The sequence below is a fragment of the Apostichopus japonicus genome, chromosome 19 (assembly GCF_037975245.1).
Source record: "Apostichopus japonicus isolate 1M-3 chromosome 19, ASM3797524v1, whole genome shotgun sequence".
NCBI classification, from domain to species: domain Eukaryota; kingdom Metazoa; phylum Echinodermata; class Holothuroidea; order Aspidochirotida; family Stichopodidae; genus Apostichopus; species Apostichopus japonicus.
Window position 1 is genome coordinate 17,358,778 of NC_092579.1, and position 21,610 is coordinate 17,380,387.

At 38.1% G+C, this 21,610-nt stretch overlaps 1 protein-coding gene across 5 annotated transcripts; it reads right to left on the reverse strand.

The window, feature by feature from the left end:
• Nucleotides 1–3,528: 3,528 nt before the first annotated feature.
• LOC139960133 (steroid 17-alpha-hydroxylase/17,20 lyase-like) lies at nucleotides 3,529–21,253 on the reverse strand. 5 transcript variants are annotated; one of them, XM_071958255.1, is made up of 10 exons: nucleotides 21,119–21,253; nucleotides 19,198–19,389; nucleotides 17,910–18,089; nucleotides 16,483–16,579; nucleotides 12,150–12,314; nucleotides 11,162–11,370; nucleotides 9,188–9,313; nucleotides 6,664–6,903; nucleotides 5,830–5,928; nucleotides 3,529–5,108 (listed from the first exon to the last, which is right to left on the reverse strand). In XM_071958255.1, exons 2-10 carry the CDS (start codon nucleotides 19,361–19,363, stop codon nucleotides 4,855–4,857), a joined length of 1,536 nt encoding a protein of 511 aa, XP_071814356.1. In that variant the 5' UTR covers nucleotides 19,364–19,389; nucleotides 21,119–21,253; the 3' UTR covers nucleotides 3,529–4,854. The 5 variants fall into 5 exon arrangements, with proteins under 5 accessions (XP_071814356.1, XP_071814354.1, XP_071814355.1 ...); XM_071958253.1 differs by lacking the exon at nucleotides 21,119–21,253 and adding an exon at nucleotides 20,978–21,096; XM_071958254.1 differs by lacking the exon at nucleotides 21,119–21,253 and adding an exon at nucleotides 20,974–21,089.
• Nucleotides 21,254–21,610: the final 357 nt, after the last annotated feature.

Below are 21,610 nucleotides of genomic sequence, written 5' to 3' on the forward strand. Positions count from 1 at the left end.
CGAATGTTATGATGTCTGATTGGCTTCCATCAGACTTATTTCATTTATTCTAAATTTACCACTGGAATGCATATTCATGCATGACAGCTTCTCAATACTGAAAGAACGGATGAAATGAGACTACGACTTTTCGCTGTTGATATGTTCATTTCAGAGCCGTTGTAACGGCTCTGGTTTATTGTGATGCAATTTGACAGAGGTTATGTGCAAAAAATTAATTCAAGCAATGCTTAATTGCTTGGAATGATTGAATGGTCGGACGGATTGATTGATTGAATGGAATTAAGAATTTCAATATATTTCTTCCTTAATAAGTGTTTGCAATACTCCTTTAAGTTCTACTTAGAATGATGCATGTTCTAGCCAAATTGTGATAGAATGGTCTATTTGCATATTGATGACTTTTCTTGGAAATTATTTGGATTAGTTTCACATAAATGTCAGGGGTGTACAAACTATTATTTGACACCATCAAAGTGTTATTTTTATAACAGGCCTACGTTTTCTTTTGACTCAACTGTGAAGTATATGCACGTACTTTGCCTCGTGCAGTCTGTACTCAATTAGTTATGACCCAGCTGCTTTGATCTATAAACATGTGAAGTTTGATGCTCTGTGTAATATTTCAAACATTTTGTTTTTGCGTATAGAACTATCCGTGAATGCTCGACATGTATCCTCCCTTGTTATATACACATTGTAGTCCAATTGGATGTTTGTGGTTGTTACTGATCGGCCTTTTTTAGCAATACTTGGCTTACCATTCATAATCTTAAAAAACATATATACAAATAGATGAACAACTTAATGTCCCTTCAAATGCCAAATTAGTCACATATTAAAATCATCAATAATATTTATATATAGTAAATCAAATTCAACGAACACGTTTTGAGGGACTCGGGTCACCAACAAGTTTGCAAAAGATCCGTGAGAAAGACAGCAAAATCCGTATTTTACACATGATGTCACGATTTACATAAAAATTACTTTTGGTCTGGCAGTCACGGAGCCTAGTGACGTAAAATACGTAATGAAACGTAAGATTGATCTGAAAGATGCGAGCAGCGAGTCGTTAAATATTAGGATTATCACGTCAGAAAGACGAAGAAGACTGACTATTATAACTATAACGGTGTCAAGATTTGCACCCGACTTTTTCTCTCCCTTTTTGCAGTTAAATGAAAATAGGAGTTTATTTTAATGGTAAACAAATGCACCCGCAGGTGTTACCATTATTTCCTTTATTTACCAAACACGTTTATTCCTATGCAACAATAATATGTAGAAATCTATTTAGTCAAAGTGTTATATATATATATATATATATATATATATATATATATACAAAGAAAGAATGAGTCATGACTCATACCTGACAAAGCAGAAAAACCGATTTACAATTTGTATTGAAATTTTACACAGTGAAATGAACAGAAGTTTAAGGAGTGACAATAAAACCGATAGTCTAAGAACATCCAGGTACCTCAGATCTGCCAACTTCACACTAAATTACCAAATGTTTAATGAAATCAATGTGTTAGATGCGGTATGAAAAAAAGGAACATTTTATACTCTATCCGGGACCAGGGCTCTTATTACCACCGCCTTTTTCATCTCTTCCATAGCACTATTCTCCTGAGTGACTGCCTTGATTGGTGGCGCATAGCTCATTCTGGTCGCTAGATATTGAGGAGATATGGCTCAGTTTGTTTGCTGCCCTCAAATTGAAAAAGAAACTATAGCGGTATCATACTACAAGTCATTGCTCAATTCACTTTGCAACACCAATTTCCTCTCTTTCCAAGTCGACTAAGGCATATAAAGAACTTTTCAACAAGTATATCATAGCATTCCAAAACAAAACGTATCGTGATATCAAGACCGCTTAAAGTTTCAGCGAGAAGATGAGTAACTGCAAGATTCAACACACTCTATACAACAGACAGGTAGCGTGAAGTATATCCACATTGATTTGAAGTACTTTATAAGCCACGTTCAATTCTTTCTATTGTGGCACTATATGTTCTTTGATTCATGCTCACAAGGAAATGATGATACATGAAAATATGACAAACTAATCACATAATAATAGGTCAATCTAGGCACCTTTTCTAATTTACTGGTATGGTATTGCAGCCACCGACATTCATCAAGGAACAAAACTTAAATGTGAAGGTCTTCATTTAAACTTCGTCGGAATTTAAAACAAAAACTATATTGTTTGAACACATGCTCCTTTACTATAGATAAGCCCCATCGTAAGCCATTGGCAGGATCACCTTGGGGTATACAAAACACCATGGGTGGCGTATTCCACTGTTTGTTAAGGGGTCCGATTTTGCTGAGCCATAAAAAGAAATTACGGGTACATATATTACAAAGTAATTTGATGTCAAATATGTTCATGGAATTATAGACTGCTGTTAAGTTACTGGAAATACACAATTCGATGTCACTATTGCCTAAAAATAAGACGTAATGTTTAAAGGACTTAGAAGAAGAAGGAAGCAACCCCCCTCCCCCTCACCCGCCCCATAACAATTGATTGTGCGATGAACTCCACTGCGGAACTAAAGTAAAACTCAAGGACGAATTGTTCTAGTCCCACAAATGGCAAATTTTGGATGACTTTAAAATGATTTGTTTTATTAAGTAATTATGTATAAACGTTAAGTTAACTTATGTTCTGTAACAGAACTTCTTCTTTGACAGAGGTATTTGCGTTGTATATCAAGTAAAATTAGTCATAAGTTTGTAGCATATTGTGGGTACTTGCCAATACAAGTTGTACAACGCAATGAGGGAACAGAAAGATAGCTCCAGACTCTGTAAAATCTTACAAGGCCTGTCATTGGAGGCTGAAACTGACGACCCGAACTTTTGTCCAATCAGCTTGAATTTTACATCAATGTAAAGGAAATCTTGTCATTTAACATAACCCGAGAGGAGGAAGTATTGAATTTTCCATTAAAGGTGGTAATTTTGCGTTAAAAGGAAAGACCATAATATTAGTTAACGGATTACCACACAGGATGTAATTTTATAGGTGGAAAGAGACTAAAATTGTCAGCTTTCCTCTTTAAATAAAAACTGTTTATCCCGACTTAAAAAGTTTATAGCGGTTGACGAGATGGAAATTATTATCTACGATTGAAAGGAAGAAATTAACCGTGGGGGGGGGGGGGGGCACCAGCTGAGATATGGCGAAAGTAAGAATAACCTCCTCAGGATAGCATATGCCTTATTTTGAATGATGTGTGCATTTGCGAGCGCATTGCACGACCCTTTAGGAATTGTTATGGAAAGTATGAGGTTCTACAGTAGATCTTACTGTAAATGTGGGTCCACATACTAAGTATGGAGTTTATCCAAACTTTGTAATGTTGTAACTGCAGTGCTTTCAAGTCAAACTGCCACACACACACACACGCATGACATCAATATCGCATAGATTCGTTTTTTTCCTTCGGCAACAAATAAAAAACGACAAAAGGGAAAACAAATATGATGTTATCTGTACAAATACTTTATTCTATTTGGTTTTCTCTATGGTCAGTTGATAGCATGAAATGATAGCATGAAATGATAGCATCAACTTAAAATGTTTCATGTACTTGGCAAGATGTGAAGGCTATTACCAGCATCGATCCTCTTCCGATGGCTTAATTGGTTGATGCTACATTTAAGGACGTTTTAGTCTGGATGGAATGTCGATTCTTTCACATAAAGCTACAGTAAAATAAAGGCAGCAGTCATGCATGGTGGATACCATAAGGACAAACTGAGCACATTAATAAATAAAGCTAATTATCAGGTTTTCTTTTCTATCTTGATGAATGTTACTATTACTCTGAGCACACTGAGCTGAACCGCTGTAAACTGAAGTGTAGTCTGGATGGAATGTCAATAAAGCTACAGTAAAATAAAGGCAGCATTCATGCATGGAGTGTACTATAAGGATAAACTGAGCACATAAATAAATGAAAAGCTAATCGACAGGTTTTCTTCTCTATCTTCTATGAATGTTACTATTACTCTGCAGTCTGCACACTAAGCTGAACTTCTGTTCACTGATCTCATAATTCACAGTAACTTTGTCATGATTCTGATCACATCTGATCATACATACAATGTAGTTGTAGTAACGCATGATAGCAAATTACAGTCACTCAGGGCTTATGAACATATGAACCTTCCCCATATTAGATCAGGGGCATGTAACCATGTATACCTCTGGAAAATAACCCCCTCCTCCCCCATCCCCACCCCACTGGCAGACAATATTACAAAGAATCCTAGTGTACAGTACATAAATATGTGTCATGTATCTGTTGTAAAACCTAAAGAGAAAAATATACTTCAACATTGATTCAAAAGGTAGCACAAGTTTATCACACGTTTAGCACAAGTTTATAAAGGTAGCACAAGTGTATATTAGCAACCTCCATTTCACAATAATATTTTGCAAAGGGGAGAGGTGGCCCTCTAAATCTATTTCAGAATATTTTGTGTCCTAAAAATTTAAATTACATAATATTTCAGTAGTCTGTTGTATGAAACAGACCTTTGACCTGATTGTTTCATATTTTTCTTTCTTTGTTTCTCTGTGCGATAACAGCGGACTAAATTAAAAAATGCAAGCTGTCATGTACTTAAGTAGCAATCGTTCCATTCATAATATTGATTGTGCAACCACTATGTGTGATGGTAAAATCATTGCAGCATGAAGGAAAGGGAAAAAAATATATAAATATAATAAAACTCTAATACTACCAGGTGTTACACATTGCAAGTGTGAAAGTTACAGATTAAACACATAAATATTAATCATGATTTACTAGAACGTAAGCTCTAGAATCGTTTCTCGACCATGACTTTGTGGTCACGGGGAAGGCAAGTGAAGGCAATGGAAACGCTTTCCGAATAATCCTCTCCTTCCAGACCCTCTGCTTTACTAAAACGGTAATGTTGAAAGAGCCAGGTGAAGAGAAGAAACAACTCTGCTTTAGCCAGAGATTCTCCGAGACAAACACGTCGGCCTGTGGAGAATGGCAGGAAACCTTCCGGGTGAAGACGAACTTTACCAGTTTCATCTAGAAAGTGTTCTGAAGAGAAAGTATCGCACACATTTGTAATTGTAGCAATTGAGCTCAGTCTCATGCAGTCCTGCTATTTTCTAACCAGACCATTCTGATTGACACACTATTAGCTATTGTAATGATTTAGTGATACTTTAACAGAGTGATACAAGTTAAAAAACGAAAACCAAAGCAAATAAAGCGGTTGAAAGTCACACTCTAAAGAAAGGTAGGAACGTACCGGTTCTATCTTGGTGACACAAACACACACACACGCACAAACACGCAAGTATTCTTTTTCATTTGGCAGTTTTAATGGTTTGTCCAATGCCATTCTTAAATTGACTTCATTCCTAACACAACATTGAAGAGTACTGCATACAGGACTGGTTTTACACACGAATCACCTCACACTATGTAATGGCTCGCACAAAGACTAGTGGCAGTTTTGTCTGTTTGGTAAATACCAATTGCATCGGTTCTTCAACAGTAACGTCCTTGTTTCTCATACACATTCTCACTGTTTTTAAACATTCATCAAATAACATGTTCGCTGATCATTCATGACATCACTCCAAATGTCGTTTCTTTATCTTACCATGAAATCACCCCCAAAATTCATAATTTCCTCATTTTCTTTTCTTTTCTTGTATTTTTATTCTTCTTGAAATAATCTATTGGAGTTTCAGTTATGTTTTAATGATTGCAGACAAAGTTACTTCCATATTTCAGAAGCTTTTTGTTATACCTGGTTTAAATTTCTCGGGCTCATCCCACAGCTTTCCATCGTAATGCATGGAGTAGAGATTGACGAGAACCCACGTGTCTCCTGGGATGTCATACCCACCTTTTACGGCAGAGATTAGAAAAAGAAGGTATCGATAGAAGTTAAAACTTCTTGGGTGGTGGTTGAAATGGCGATTACATAAAGAAATCGTTAATAGGTATCTTGCAAATAGGTAATAACTTTCAACAAAACATTTGCAGCCATTCAAATGTAACATTTGCAGTGCTTTGCCATTTTCAAATCTTTGTAACTTATAGAGCAAGGGGTGATGGAGATGAGGGAAGAGGAGTACCAACACTACCCAAGGGGGACTTTAATAGTTAAGTTACCACTCTCCTCCCCCTCCAATTATATATTGAAGAAACAAATCTTAAAAAATAATATTTCTTGAAAATTGCTTCACAAGAAACCAAAACGTCGGAAATACACTATAGGCCCTGTCTTTACAAGCAAGAAGATAAATACATGCTCTCCAAACAGAATGTCTAGAATTATTTTCTTTTTGACGTAGTTCTCTTTAAGAAAACAAGAAACTAACTCCCCAAAACACATGATTGTTACTGTGTTGTTTACATATTGTCATCAGGATATGAGCTATTGTAACAAACCACACAGAGACATGTTTCATTAAAAACTAACAAATCGACTCCAAGGATCAGACACTTCACAGTTCCCACATTTTATGAGTTTTTAATAATATATCACAGAATAGACAACCTTTACAATAAATGGTGTTAATGTGACAGAAATGTATAAAGAGGTCCTCTGTAGAGGTAGAAAGCAATCAGTCATTACCTATTTCTACATCTTTGGATGTTGCATGAGGTACTGACATAGGTAAAATAGATCCGAACCTCATGACCTCATACAAGGTTGCTGTGGTGTAGGTAAGTTTCTCACGATCATCTAGTGAGGGCAGTCTATCTCTTCCGACAACTCTATCCATTTCTTCGCCAACTTTTTCCTGAATGTCGGGATACTGGCAGAGGAGCATCACACACCAATGCATGGTGAAGATGGAGGTGTCTGTACCAGCTGAAGTCAAATGATAGAGAAAAAAAATGAATAAAGGAGAAAACATTCACTAAATCTGAAGTTAAAGTGACTACAAATGGAGTTTCACATGATCAACCTAAAGCATGATGCAAGTGTTAGGGGATGATCACATGACACATTAAAGTTTGCAGGTTTCAGAAATTAATAAGAGACAAAGATCAAACTGAGAAGGACCATGTGGAACTTGCTGATAAGTTTTGCCCATCGCATCGTACACAGAACACTGACAATCTCTGAGCCATCCAATGTAGACAGTTAACCATTTCAAGCAACATGTCCAAAGAAGATATGTCTCACTTTAATAGAGGATCTTCTGGTGGCCAAAGTTTATTGCTTAGCAAAAATTGTTGAATTTTTCTGCATCTTAAAGTCCAGTCACATCTCACTGGATTGCAATAACGGAGAGGGAACGAAGACAAAAAATGGCACTCCGTTGATGTACGTTAGTATCCGTTTAGTATGCGGTTCTCCTCCGTCCGTCTACGTTTCATTACCAGGAGGGTCCGGTTTGTCCGGTGTCGATTTTGAACATGCACAAAACTTGGAACGGACATCCACCGAAAAATGTCTCCGTTATTTATTCGTTACTAATCCGTTAAGCTTCCGTTTGATCAGTTTCTCCTGCGTTTTGTTCGTTCTGTATGCGTTTGGCATACTGTATTTCTCCGTTCGTCTCTGGTTATTGCTATTGCTCACCGGATCATTAACGGACAAAGAACGGATGAAACGTAGAAGTACAGTACCTATACCGTATATTCGACGGACGCTAACGTAGAAATAACGGAAGTGCAAAGGAATAGAACTGACAATGAACAGATAGGTAACGGACGTTACACGGAAGAAACGGAAGAACTCAGGCCAGGAACGTATAACAGACGGACATAGAACGGAGATGAAGCGTACCTCCACCTTGTCCACTCCAAGCGTCCCACGCCTCATTCTGCTCCTATAACCTCTACCGTCAACACCTACATCATGGACCCTTCAGAAAGATTCAAGCTTCAGACCATAGTGCCAGCTTTACAAGCACAGATGCTTATCATTGAAGCCAACATCAAGACCAATAAACGAGTCAAGAAGAGAAGGAAGAGACGTGCTCGGCGTAAATGCTGGTCTAGGGCCTTGCTAGGTCCACAGAGAAGACGGCAGTTTGGTCTTTATGACCAACTAATGCAGGAGCTGTGAATGGAAGACCAAAATCTTCCGTCAACTTCATGAGGATGCCCCCTGATTTTGAGGCACTCCGGAGGCCCAGGTCTTAGACCGTTTCTTCTTCGTTGCTAGTCCGGTATGTCCGTTACTTTTCTGGTACTCCTACGTTTTGTATGTTCTTTATCCGTTAATTGTCCGTTGTAAATTCGTTACTATCCTTTGGTGTTTGTTAGTTCGTTCGTTGTTCTTCCGTTGTTCATCCGTTGTTCGTCCGTTGCTGTCCGTCCCTTGTACGTTTGTAATCCGTTTTCACCGTTGAACGTCCGGTACGTTGCAACCCCCAGATGCATGCGCGACAACTTTTGCCAACGGAAATAACCGGATGACTGTTTTTCGCGCGTACTCTTGTCCGTTCGTGCAATCCGGTGAGATGTGACTGGGCCTTTAAGGTCAAAACCATTGTAGTTGCAAAGATATGAATTTTTCATATTTGATATTTTTCAGCAAAAGTAGAATAAATGATGTCATCAGGGAAGCTGGATATATCCTTTGTTTTTCCTTATAATAATTTGGTCATTTGCCAGAGCTGCATCACAACCATGTTCCTACTTTTAAAACTTTGTGGCTTATGTTGTTTTCTCTCGATGCGAAAAATCAGATATGTGTATAATTTGGTAAAATGTTGTTTTTGCATAATTTTTTGGTTTTATCTATCATTAATATGAGAAACCTCTGGACTATATCTTTTCAGATAAAATTCAAATTGAACAGTAACTGTATTATCACACACAAACTTGAAATCATTCAAATACTAATGAACAGTTAGTATTTTACTAAATATATCTGATTTTCCCAAACAACTTGCTGGGCCTTCCAAAAATGATAGTACAATTATTGAATCCAATTGAACAGAAAAGATTTAAAATATTTTCAAAAAATTTAGAAAGTACTTTGAACTTGTAACAAAAACATGGAGTACTTTTTGATTATTTACATTGAAGCATGTTATATAAGTCTTTGTCCAACATTCCTTGAGGTGTCTGAATGTAAAGATGAATGGAAGCACAAATCTGTAGCATTAAAGTGTATTAAAGAGAGAATGAATAGTGACCATTGAACACATCCGAGACAGTCTGTTTGATGTGAGTGTCTGTGATTTGGTTCATGTCTTCTTTTCCCTCTCTCTTCATCTCCTCCTTGTAGTGAAAGAGCATCTCGATGAGATCCTTAGGCTCACCTGAAAGTACACACCAATTTTGTGAGAAAGATGTCAGCCTGCATACAAAATGCCAGTGAAAACACAACACAACAATTTTAACTAAAACAGGGCACGATTTCACCAACGGCACCGACAGCAAGTTGCCTTCTGTGTCCTTACCACTTGCCGCAGTGCCCCTACAATGACTCACGACGGCCCTTACAATGACTCATGACAGCCCTTACAATGACTCACGACGGCCCTTACAATGACTCACGACGGCCCTTACAATGACTCATGACAGCCCTTACAATGACTCACGACGGCCCTTACAATGACTCACGAAGGCCCTTACAATGACTCACGACGGCCCTTTCAATGACTCACGACGGCCCTTACAATGACTCACGATGGCCCTTACAATGACTCATGACGGCCCTTACAATGAATCACGACGGCCCTTACAATGACTCCCGACGGCCCTTAAAGGACTGGATCAGTTGTCATTCATGTTTATGTTATATGAAAGAGGACAATCAAAGAAACACAATGGTGAAAAACTGTTCAAATATCTTTTTTGATTAAAGAGATAGTCAAGTGTAAAGTTTTATCAGATTGTGTAGAAACTGCTGAAATCTGACTAGCTGTGATGTCACATCCTCACATTCCTGAAAAGCCTTTGTTTTTTTTTCTCTAAATATTTTGTGAGATTTCATGACTTTCAACCAAAAGATATGTCAGGAGATCTCAAATTTGTCAAAGGAAGTATTTGAGATTAAACATCTGAAGAATTTTTGATTATATTATTAAAGTTGAAGGTTTACAGTCTTGTATGAGGCCAATGCCTCCTCACATGACTTTACAACTTAACCCCTGGTCATTGGTAACTTGTCACACCCACACACCAAAGTGTGCACAATTCAATCAATCTCTCCTGGGGCACCACAGTGCACCACAACCACGTGTCCCCCGGGGGACTTCCCATAGGGTGCAGCCACAAACCGGCGCAAGCAACTACATTTACAAGTTACCTCGCAGGTCCCCATTTATACACCTGGGTGAAGAGAGGCAATGGAGATAAAGCGCCTTGCCCAAGGACACAACGCAATGATCTGGCCAGGGCTCGAACCTGTAATCCTTAGATCACAAGTCCACTGCCTTAACCACTTGACCACTATGCCTTATTTTCATATGTGTTAAAAAATGTAAATAATTTTTAAAGAAATATATTCACAAATGTTATTAGTGAGGATGTGACATCACACCCTCACAGTTAGTCTTTCTACACCAGTCGTTTCAAAGAAATTTTGAAATCTTCAAAGTGTCGTATCTCCTTAACAGAGCATGCTATCATGGTCGCTTCTTCACTTTTCTTTTTGTGCTCTTTCATACAAAATAGACATGTCAAACACCTGAACCAATCCTTTAAAATGACTCATGACGGCCCTTACAATGACTCACGATGGTCCTTACTATGACTCACGACGGCCCTTACCAGGACTCATGAAGGCCCTTAGAATGACTCATGACAGCCCTTACAATGACTCACGACAAAAAATTAAAAAATTATGTGACTTAATCCTGGTAAAATGTATATAGTGCATGGATTGGTACAAAGTTACAACGTAACGCAAAACACAGATTAGTTATAACACCTTATCATTTTGTGTAAAAGTAAGTTGGCATGACGTTCCGATTCTAGCAGGATCTTCTTCAAAGGCTAAAATTTTAGCCATTTTAGCCTTTGAAGAAGATCCTGCTAGGATCGAAACGCCAGGCCAACTTACTTTTACACATTCTCATACACAGGCTCTCTAGTGGATAAGCAGTTTGCTAACAGTTTTATTTTATTTTGGCCTAATCATTTTGACAGTTGAAGTTTAATACCTCCATCGTATTTTGCTCTATGCTCTATAATCTCTTCTTCGATCTTTCCAAGAAATTCTGCCGACAATTCTCTCAAGTCTCTCGCCCTCTTGGTTGGGATGTGGATGAACATGGGAATGAAATCAGCTATCAGACCTTTGCCACCAATATCAAGAAACCTCCGACTCAGTTCCATCCAATGAGCAATGTCTGGACCATTAAATTCATACCTAAAAGCAAGACAATTTTTGGCCAAAACTTTAAAAAAATCTAGAAACATTTAAATAATAACTTAATATTACTCTCTCACCTTAAGTACTCCTAAATTACAAAAGAATAAAACAAACCTGGTTTACCATAAAATTGGAGTATTTTACGAGTTTAAGCAAACACAAGGTTAATTTTGTCATAAAAGTAAACCCATCTGAAACATAGGTTGTGTGATAGAGAAGCCGTCCAAAGTGTTTTTGTTATGCATTAGTACACTAGCTTAATATAGCTACTGTATTTTGTGATATTAGTAAGCTACTTAAGTAACATACACTGTTACATTGTTTAGACCTTTTGTCTCAGTTAATACTAAGTTAGTAACAACTTGTTAGTCCTCTGTTTATAACTGCCCTATATCACGCAGTGTTCTACTATTCAACCAAAGAAATATGGCAACCCTACGGATGGTTACCATTGAGATATGAAAAAACTTCTGTGACAAACCAGCAGTAAACTCTAGAAGATATTTATTTCGACACTAGTCAACAATAGCGTTGTAATAATTCATGGCACAAGACACAAAATTTCAACACTTAAAGTGTCCCAAAATAATTTTCTGCAGTTTCTTTCTTCAATAGAAGTAATGCACTGACTTAATTTAATGACTTCATTTGAGTCCAAAAAATCATTCATAATAACACTTGTAATTAAACCTTAAAACAAAGTGACATTTTACAAGTCTGGTCAAGAATCGTCATTAGAGTAATAAGTAAAATATTAAAAATTCTTTGTAACTTACTGTTTACCAAAACACATGGTTGCAAGAATGTTGTAGATGCAAGAACCAAGTAACGGTTTTGGGTCAAACGCTTTCGACTGATTCTCATCTAGGCTTGTGATCATGCCTGGCAGAACAGAATAGACAAGTTTCTCAAAATGTTCATTGTTCCCTATGGCAAGAGATCTGAAAATTAAGTTCATACGAGATGTGCTTAACTTCTTAAATCAATTTAAGAAGTTGATTACTGCTAAAACTGACTGGAAGCAAAGCAAGTTTTTCAAAACTTGGATTTGCCAAAAAGAAAATTTTCAACAATTATGGTGAATATTACAATTTCTAGTTTTCTCCACATTTCAAAATTTCTGGAGAATCTTCAAGAGGTTTACACGGTGCTTTTTATTATGCAACACCCGTAAGTCATAACTCAATGCACCTAATATGATCGTTTAGTATGTAAAACATGAAACCAGATAATGCCAGACAATGTCCAAATAAATATGGAGAAAAAGTTCAATCTCACGTCAGCAGGAATAGAAATTGATGAGACTTTCAAATATGACGTTTTGAAATATTGATGTCTGTAAAGATGGAAGAAATTGACTTTAGCGAACTAAATACAAAATTGCCAGATAGAAGCTTTAGTCAGGTGGCTTAGCAACTTTAACGTTACCGGCCGGACAAAAGTACCAAATTTGGCATGGAGTTTCTTTTCGACCTATCTATCGATTTTATCCGTGGAACCCACTTGATCGGCTCCGATTTTCCAAGATGGCGGCCAAAATCCAAGATGGCCGCCAGAAAAAAGGAAATGTCATATATCTGGCTGTAAAAATCAGAAATGAACAAATGAGGGGTCAATTCAGGTGTTTTGGGGTCACTGAAACAGATAATGGTCATGACACGTTGCTTGGGTCACCCATTTCCAAGATGGCGGCCAATATAACAGAAAATGCATTTGTTGTCACTGTTAAAGGTCAGTGGAAGTGTAGACTTGACTTTGGAGATTCTGATTCCTTCTGATTAGTATTGAAAATCCAACCACCAGACTGACTTTTAGTCGATGCAGTGTGAAAATTAGACAGATTTACTATCACGTAATGTTTTTGTGACGTCGAGGGGGGAAGCAAAGGATAATGCAAAATTTACATTTCAAAACTCTGCCACTTAAGAACGCCGAATCTGATTTGAATGAAAAGCTACAGAATTTTGAAGAATATATAGATGCAAGCATTCATTGACTTTGAAGAAAACATTAACTTGAACTTTTCACCTATGGAGGAAGAAATATCAGCAATTACTGTGTAAACTCAATAGCGACATTCATTTCGTTCCCCTCTTGACGTCAACGGACCCGGATATTTAATTTAGGTAACACAAAAACGAAATGAGTTTGAAACTCAAAATTCGATATTTGGGGTTATGAAATACACTCTTTTCATCTACGTAAGTTTCAAATCAATCCGCTGCACTTAAAGTGACCTTAAAAAATGTAAGTTTACACTTCCACTGACCTTTAAGTACATATTGGAAGTATTCGGGAATTCTGTCTACAATGTTTCAATACGATGTTTCTTTACCAGACAGTTCACAGTCGATGTACACTATTTGGATGAACATGTGCATCGACAAAGAGATGTGCAAGGCATCTGGCCAACCCTCCTCTTTGATTCTACGAAGGGAGTCACCAATCTGAGTATACACCCCCGAAGGGCGTGTCGCCTTTGGCCGGTTATTGGAAAAGGATCCGGGCCAGTGGTGGCAAAAAGAAACCCACCCAGAACCTAACAAAAAGGGCAAAGGGAAACGAAGGATTCTCAAACGCAACGAAAACACCTTTCAAAGGAGAAAGCGCAGTTTAGATGGAAGGTGGACCAAACCAAGCCCACCGCTCAATGGTATCTTTTACAGGACGGTCCTTTTGACAAGGTTTGGTTTGCGCTCTCCCCAAATGAAATCAAAAATGATCCTCTCCAATCTCACCAAGGTATGATTCGGTGCAGCGATCACCGTACCAGGATACCAAAGGAGAGGAAGAATAAAACGATTAACAACTGTAACCTTCCCAGGGAGGGAGAGCCACCTCCGACTGAATGTGTCGAGCCTTGCCTCCACCTGATCAGCCTTCTCGGCCCAAGTGGTGGCCTCCGGGGCACCGTAACCTAGCCAGATGCCATTTACCCTGATCATGACATCTGACCAAGTAGCATCGAATGGGAGGGATTGGCCGCACCAACCTCCTTAACGCAGCCTTTTGGTCTTTGACTTGTTAAGTCTGGCACCAGTAGCCTCTTGGAAGGTGGCCAAAACCTTCGATAAAGACTTGAAGGAGGCGAGGTCCTACACAATATAAGTGACGTCATCGGCATATTGCACGCTTGTAACTCTAGCCCCACCCGGTACATTGAAGGGTTGAAAACCCAAGCATCTGTCCAGCGAGGTACTGATCGTTCCGCTGAAGAGAACATACAACAACGGGGAGAGGGGACAACCCTGACGGACTCCACTTCAAACCGGGGAGGGACCAGAAGTTAATCCGTTAACATTGACCATGCTCGAGACGTCCTTATATAGTAACGAGACCCAACGAATAAACACTGAGTTCAATCCGAAGGACTCTGAAGGATCTACCATGTCAAAGGCCCTCTCCTGGTCCAAGGAGACCAGTGCACATGGCAAATCACGAACTTTAACAAACTCGATCAAGTCTCTCATCAACCTGAGGTTATGTTGAATACACTTGCCTCGCACAGCACAAGTCTGGAGAGGACCTACAATATCCGGCATCACATCCGCTAAGCGATTTCCTAATGCTTTGGTCAGGATTTTGTAGTCCACAGTTGACAGCGTTATTGGACGCCTATTCGGGTCCAAAGGGTCTCCCGACTTTTGTGAGGAGAACAATATTTCCAACCCGCTGTGTTTGGCCTTATGTAATTCAACTGGAAAGAGGGAGCGAACACGTCTCTCAAGTCCCCACTGAGAACCTCCCAAAAGGTCCTATAGAACTCAGCAGGGAGGCCATCGGGACCGGGGGACTTTCCCTTCTTCATCGCTGCTACCGCTGTCCAGAGCTCACCAACGGAGAGATTCCAACGGAGAGAACCCAACCTATCGTTTTTACTATGAGGGGGGGGGGGGCCTTATCTATACCAGACAACAATTCTTCCTGGAGATCCTCGCTATCAGCAGCCCTGGAGTACAGGTTCGAAAGGAACGATCTAAATACCTCAGATGACTAGTGACCTGACTTAGCATGTGTTGTTCGCAGAATTGACGTTGTGTTTATGAAGGGTGAACAATCGTACAAAACCTCCCAATGAGTCGGTATTCACATCTGGTCGGTTTTCTCTCAAGTTACCCTATTATATAGTTGACTCAATGTAATCAGTCTTACATGACACTCGTAACTCCCATATAATAACGGGCTTTGCGACAGTGTCTATCGACGGTCGATCACACTTCAAAGTTCCCAAATAAGTCCTAAGTGGCTTCCTGAGCCAAAGTGACATAATTAGAAAACCAGCCATAACATATAGTGAGGGTGCTAGCCCGGTTTCATTTACACGTTTGAGGACGGAAGGTTTGATGGTCCCGATCAGTAAAGGGCACAGGGGGTCTGGGGAATGAATATATATGAAATTTCCTTTTTATCCAGGCGGCCATCTTAGATTCTGGCCGCCATCTTGGAAATGGGTGACCCAAGCAACGTGTTATGACCATCATCTGTTTCAGTGACCCCGGAAATACCTGAATTGACCCCTCATTTGTTCATTTCTGATTTTTACAGCCAGATATATGACATTTCCTTTTTTTCTGGCAGCCATCTTGGATGTTGGCCGCCATCTTGGAAATGGGTTGCCCAAGCAACATGCCATGACCATCATCTGTCTCAATGAACCTAGGAAACACCTGAATTGACCCCTCATTTGTTCATCTCCGATTTTTACAGCCAGATATATGACATTTCCTTTTTTTCTGGCGGCCATCTTGGATTTTGGCCGCCATCTTGGAAAATCGGAGCCGATCAAGTGGGTTCCACGGATAAAATCAATAGATAGGTCGAAAAGAAACTCCATGCCAAATTTGGTACTTTTGTCCGGCCGGTAACGTTAATCCTAAAAATTGTTGCTAAGCCACCTGACTACTTATACTCTTTTGCAATGAATGGAGTGGAATTACCATGACAAACTCAGTGAACAAACTTAAAACATTAAATTTAATGCTGCATTTCTCATTAAAATGCCTGTGAGCTAACAATGTTAGTTATTTGTGGGTACACTCTAAAGTAAGAGATAAATCTATGATGTTTATGATGGCAGAAACATTGAAAGTGTTACATTGGTATAGTCACCTGAATGCTGATAAGACAAGTTTGCGATGAAGCTTCCAGGAAGGCTGAGTGTACTGTCCACCTAATATATCTGTACCGCCCTCTGTTATTGTCTCCACTGTGAAAAAAAGTACAGAGAGTACAGCCAGGGATGTGTCAGTGTGATGGATAACCTATACAACAAATTTACTATGATTTCGAGCTCATCCATCAAAATTTATGGATAATCCTTTTCCAATTTCAAAAGTTTCCTTAAACGGTATTGATGGTCAGTTGTCAATATTCTCTGGGTTTTTTCTTTGTGCTATGAACAATAGCTGGCATGAGACAATGCTTTGATTAATGGGATTAGCTTTGTCTCATTAAAGAAAGTGATCACATATTAGCAAACACTGCAGTTTACTATGAATTACTTACCAAAGTAGAATAGTACTCTAACGTATACAAGACTACAAACACGTCTCTTAATTCAATTTTCTTTTTAAATTTCCTGTTCCAATCAACGACATTTGTAAAGTTATCTCATTTATGAAATCAGTCCCGAACGACCAATATCGCATAGCCTCGCCACAAATGTTGTAAATTTTTTTATTCGGGAAATAAATGACTGGTACCGGCAACCTTGTACTTTATCAGTCTGGGTCTTATAACCTTGCATAAGTCTAGCAGACAATTTTGGGAGATTGTGTAGTAAGTGTTTTAAAGATGGTTACGGTTTACAATTGAAGGCTTAACAGTGAACACAAAAAAGTATGTTTTTGGCGGCAACAACCTCACTACAAAGGGAATATATTTGATTGGGTATCCTTCTCACTGACACATGTAACGATGCTCTACACATATACGCCACATATAAGCACTATAATATAGTCAAGTAATTTTCCAGCTACTGTAATAAACAGAATGAAGACAGGCAAACCCACTGCACTTTTTACTAGAGAAACTTCTCAACAATCCTTCAAGCATTAACAGTAGCTTAAAACTGAAATAAAAATTTGCTTTAGCTAATACACCTTATTTTGTGCTATTGGAAGGATAGGCCTTGGATAGTCATATTTGACGAAAGGAAAGAGGAACACATTTTTACAAGTGAACATTTGCATTCATTTTTTAGTTTTGAATAGTGACATTTTAAGTGGTCACAGACTTTTGCATCATAAGTCAACTTGAAGCACATGGTTGTGAATATGTCAAGGTTGCACATTGATATAAAACATACTAGTATTACTAGAAAATGTCATATTGATTTTCAATGAGAGAAAAGTTAGACCCCACACTTAACATTCATACACCGTTGGTATCAGAAGTCAATCTATTTGAACGTGGCATTGCAGCTTTTGTAAAGTACTTCATTCATGTTCAACAAACCTTCTCTGTTCGTATTAAGTTAAACGACAAGCCTGTATTTCTAACTTTTCTCTCTAATTTGGCCCATCATTAACACTTACACGAAAACGTGTTCGGTCTGTTGGCAAATTCCACCGCCTTCTTCACCAGGGCCTCTTTGATGGTACATGAACCGTTGAGTACCACGGTCCATCTCTGTCCTATCCTCAATGAAAATATGTCACCGTACTTCTCAGCGTAGTCCATGAACAGTACGTAAGGAGGCTTTCCACTGGCAAATTCTGCAAGAAACATTTATAAATAAGTTTGATCCACTTAATACACTGGTGATTAAATGTTCAATCAAAATCAAATACTAAGTACAAAACTTTGTGACATAATACGGCCAAACAGCACCCTTGGTAATTATCAGTGCAATGTAGGATTTGTAAACCAAAAAACCTTTCCAATTCTTGGTAATTACCGAACAAATGTACAACAAAATTGTAAAAAAATATCTTGCTTAATGGCAGAATGATAGAAAAGTATTGTTTTCAGAGAGCATTTGTCCTTGGTTTAAAGAGAAAGTGGATACCAGAGACAAGTACAGTAAGCCTGTTTCTTTATATTATATAATAAGCTAAATTCTTTTCAATTATATTTCAATTGATCAATCATATCAATCAATTAAAATAAACCAAGATAAACAGATAGAATTACATTTGAGAGGAAAGATCAATGTTTGTACTTTCTTGAAAACACTACCAGCTGTTTACTGTATTTTTTCACTTATCAGCAGGGATATATCAATTTCAAGATACAGATGCTTAAAAGCAATGTGGTGCAAATATTCCTAAAGAAAGTGTTTCCTCTGTTCTAAGTCTTCCAAAAGAGTTATTCATAGTAATGTTTGAAAGAACATTTGCTGCAACCCACTGCTAGTAACTCCAACCAGATCTCATGATGTCTAAAAGACATATTTGTCTAAGATGTCTAATGATCAATGTCGATGGAAATATGAATGACTTAAACTGATATGTTTCATATTGAATGTGATCTGTTGTTAGTATCAAGTGATATGTTGTTGATGTAAAGTGATATGTTGATGATAACAGATGTTGAAGCATCATACTAGGCTGGCACCGTTCAACGTGTCGCTGATATTCAATCCATATACTGTACTGTACACGTTCAACAAATGTTGTTGCTCAGAAACTATAAATGCTCTATAATGTACGAATCACCAGATATTTAACTTGATATGAAAGTGGTGCTTGATGATGATAGGTTTTTCTTAACAAGGCTGTCAAATATATCCTGAAACTTGGATGGATGGAACACACAGAAACTAAAGGGCAACGGTCTTCCTACTGCCACGTGCCCATGTCATACACACTAGAAATTTCTCACCTAAGATGTTTCCAATCACTGGCCATCCCTTCGGCCCTGGAGGGAAGTTCTTACTTGGTTTTTGTTGGCTCCAGACCCATATTCCCACTATGAATGTAGCTGCTGTTACCAACGCAATGGATGTACCGTTATTCACTGCCCCACTAGATTCCACAAAGTTGAGCATGATCTAGCAGTTGTGCACACAAACACCTGTGGAGAAATCAATGACCTAAACTTAAAGATATTGGTCATTCAGCATTGAATTGTGTTTCTATTACGTAAGACAAAATCTCCATAACCAGCTCTTCTCTTAGTACAGTCAAAGGATGTATAATTTATGACATTTCATGATTTTACCATGATAGCAATGTTAGAAAGCATATTAAACTTGCAGTGTGCTAGCAAGTCTCTCAAAGTGTTTTTTCTACAAAAGTAATGTCAAATAATTACATAAATTTGCAAATGTATGTCCAAATCATCACTATAAAGTAACTCCTTCGGTTTTAGCTTACTAAATATCAGCTAGAATATTATTTGTTTCCTTTGTAAAGAATGAAAAAAAAAATCACCAAAACACTCTTTCTTATCGTACTTTGTTTATTTGCATTAAAAAAAAGGAGAGTATTTAAAGTGAATTCCAGATGCATCCCACTTTTATAAGGGCCATAATACTAGGTACTGGTATGGTGCCATCATTTGCAATGGTACCGCTGTACTACAGAAAGTTTCTTCAAACTTTTGTCAGAATATGCAAACTGTGCTATTGCATGTTGATAACCCTACTAGCCTATCGAACACATAAAGACTTAACATTAGCTGAGGCTCTTGAGCATCTTGTCTTTTCTTGGAAGTTTCATATACAGTAAATAGGCCTTTTGTGTGGTGAATCTATAGTTGAATGACCTATTACACTATTAACAGTACAACAAGGGCCCTACTAATGATTTACTTTCAAAAATTTAATGATTTTTCCACAGCAACTGAAAGTAAACCAAACATGAAAAGTGCTAACAAGTCTCCTAACAAATTTTTATTAAAGTCAAGCCAAACAATTCCGTAAATTTTCAAAGCTATGACCAAATCTTCAAGTCATTTATTTTGTATTAGCTTTAATACTTACATCTACTATCTAGACTATTATTTGTTTGTGTCTATAATGTCAAGAATGAAAGAAATATCCCCATATTCTTCTTTCTAGAACTTTCCTTGTTTACTTGTAAGGAAATTGCAAAAAGGTGTTGTCAAAATACAAAAAAATGTTCATGCTGGTAACATATTGCAAAGGTTATATAGGCCTATGAAGAAATAAAAGATTTGATTCAATACTGAGAAAATTAAGTTCGAAGTCTTACAGTACTGTAATGTGTGACATATATATACACCTATGATGCTACAGTACATTGCCTTTGGACTGGTGTTGGACTTAGATCATGGAGTCAAAATATAGGCTAGAACCTAGCCTAGTCACAGAATAAGCTTTGCAATATTTTCATTATTAATCTAATACCGAATATACGCTCTATGACCATAGGGATGATACAAATGAAAATATGCAAGTGTATTTGTTACTCTACATTGGATAGTTCGATACAGTAAAGGCCTAGCCTAGCAGCATTTCCTTGTCCAAACGAAAATCAATCGCGTAACTGGGCAAGGTCAGTGCAAACTAAGGATTTCAGTTCTCTCGTACTTTTTTTGCGCTGTTGACTCAGACAGAATCAGATGGATTTTAAAACATTAATATCCTTTTCGTGGAGCTACTAATGTTCCATGGACAAATGAATATGCCCTCACATACGTAGGAACTGCAGCACAGCTTCAGGCATTGAAGACTCGCTCCAAACCGTGTGCGGCCTTCTGAAAAAATAACTTTCCGTTGCTTGCTAGTGATGTTTTGTTCGTGTCGCTACAAAATGCAGACAGTAATGAAATGTGATACCTCGTTATCTTTAGCTGGACCAATCCATCGCTGTATTGTTTGTACACTGTGCTGTGGGTATTGACAGCAGCTGTATGTACTGACTGTATACTAGTGTCTAGTACCGATGGTAGCAAGCTGTATTTTTTTTCTGGGATCGATGGTGGTGTCTAACACTTCTATTACACCTCATTCGAAACTAGGTCAGATTACCGGCATTAGACGTTTCTTTTGCGCGAGTCTTCAGACCCTTTAAGATGGAGAGATTGCTCAGGCGTTTCGTAATTTGCATTTCTATTTTTTTTTTATATAGAGAAAACGTTACTGCATGCAAGTACTTTATTTTTTTTGGTGGCTATTTACCGGCCATCGGGTAAATAAGCGGTGTCGCTATGCTTATTTACCCGATGGCCGGGTTTAAGCAGTTGTTGATGCATTTTACCCATAGAAAACGAGTAAGATGATTTTACCCGATCATCGGGCGGAGAGTAATAAAGTTTTGCTTACGTTCCC

Bases quoted from the DNA above. Each gene is read 5' to 3' on its own strand.
- LOC139960133 (XM_071958255.1), bottom strand. From the start codon at position 19,363: ATGCTCAACTTTGTGGAATCTAGTGGGGCAGTGAATAACGGTACATCC. The intron at 16,580-17,909 runs GTAAGTGTTAAT...TTTTTTTCACAG, and splicing joins CAGACCGAACACGTTTTCGT to TGGAGACAATAACAGAGGGC. The intron at 9,314-11,161 runs GTATTAAACTTC...GTGTACTTTCAG, and splicing joins TAGAGCAAAATACGATGGAG to GTGAGCCTAAGGATCTCATC.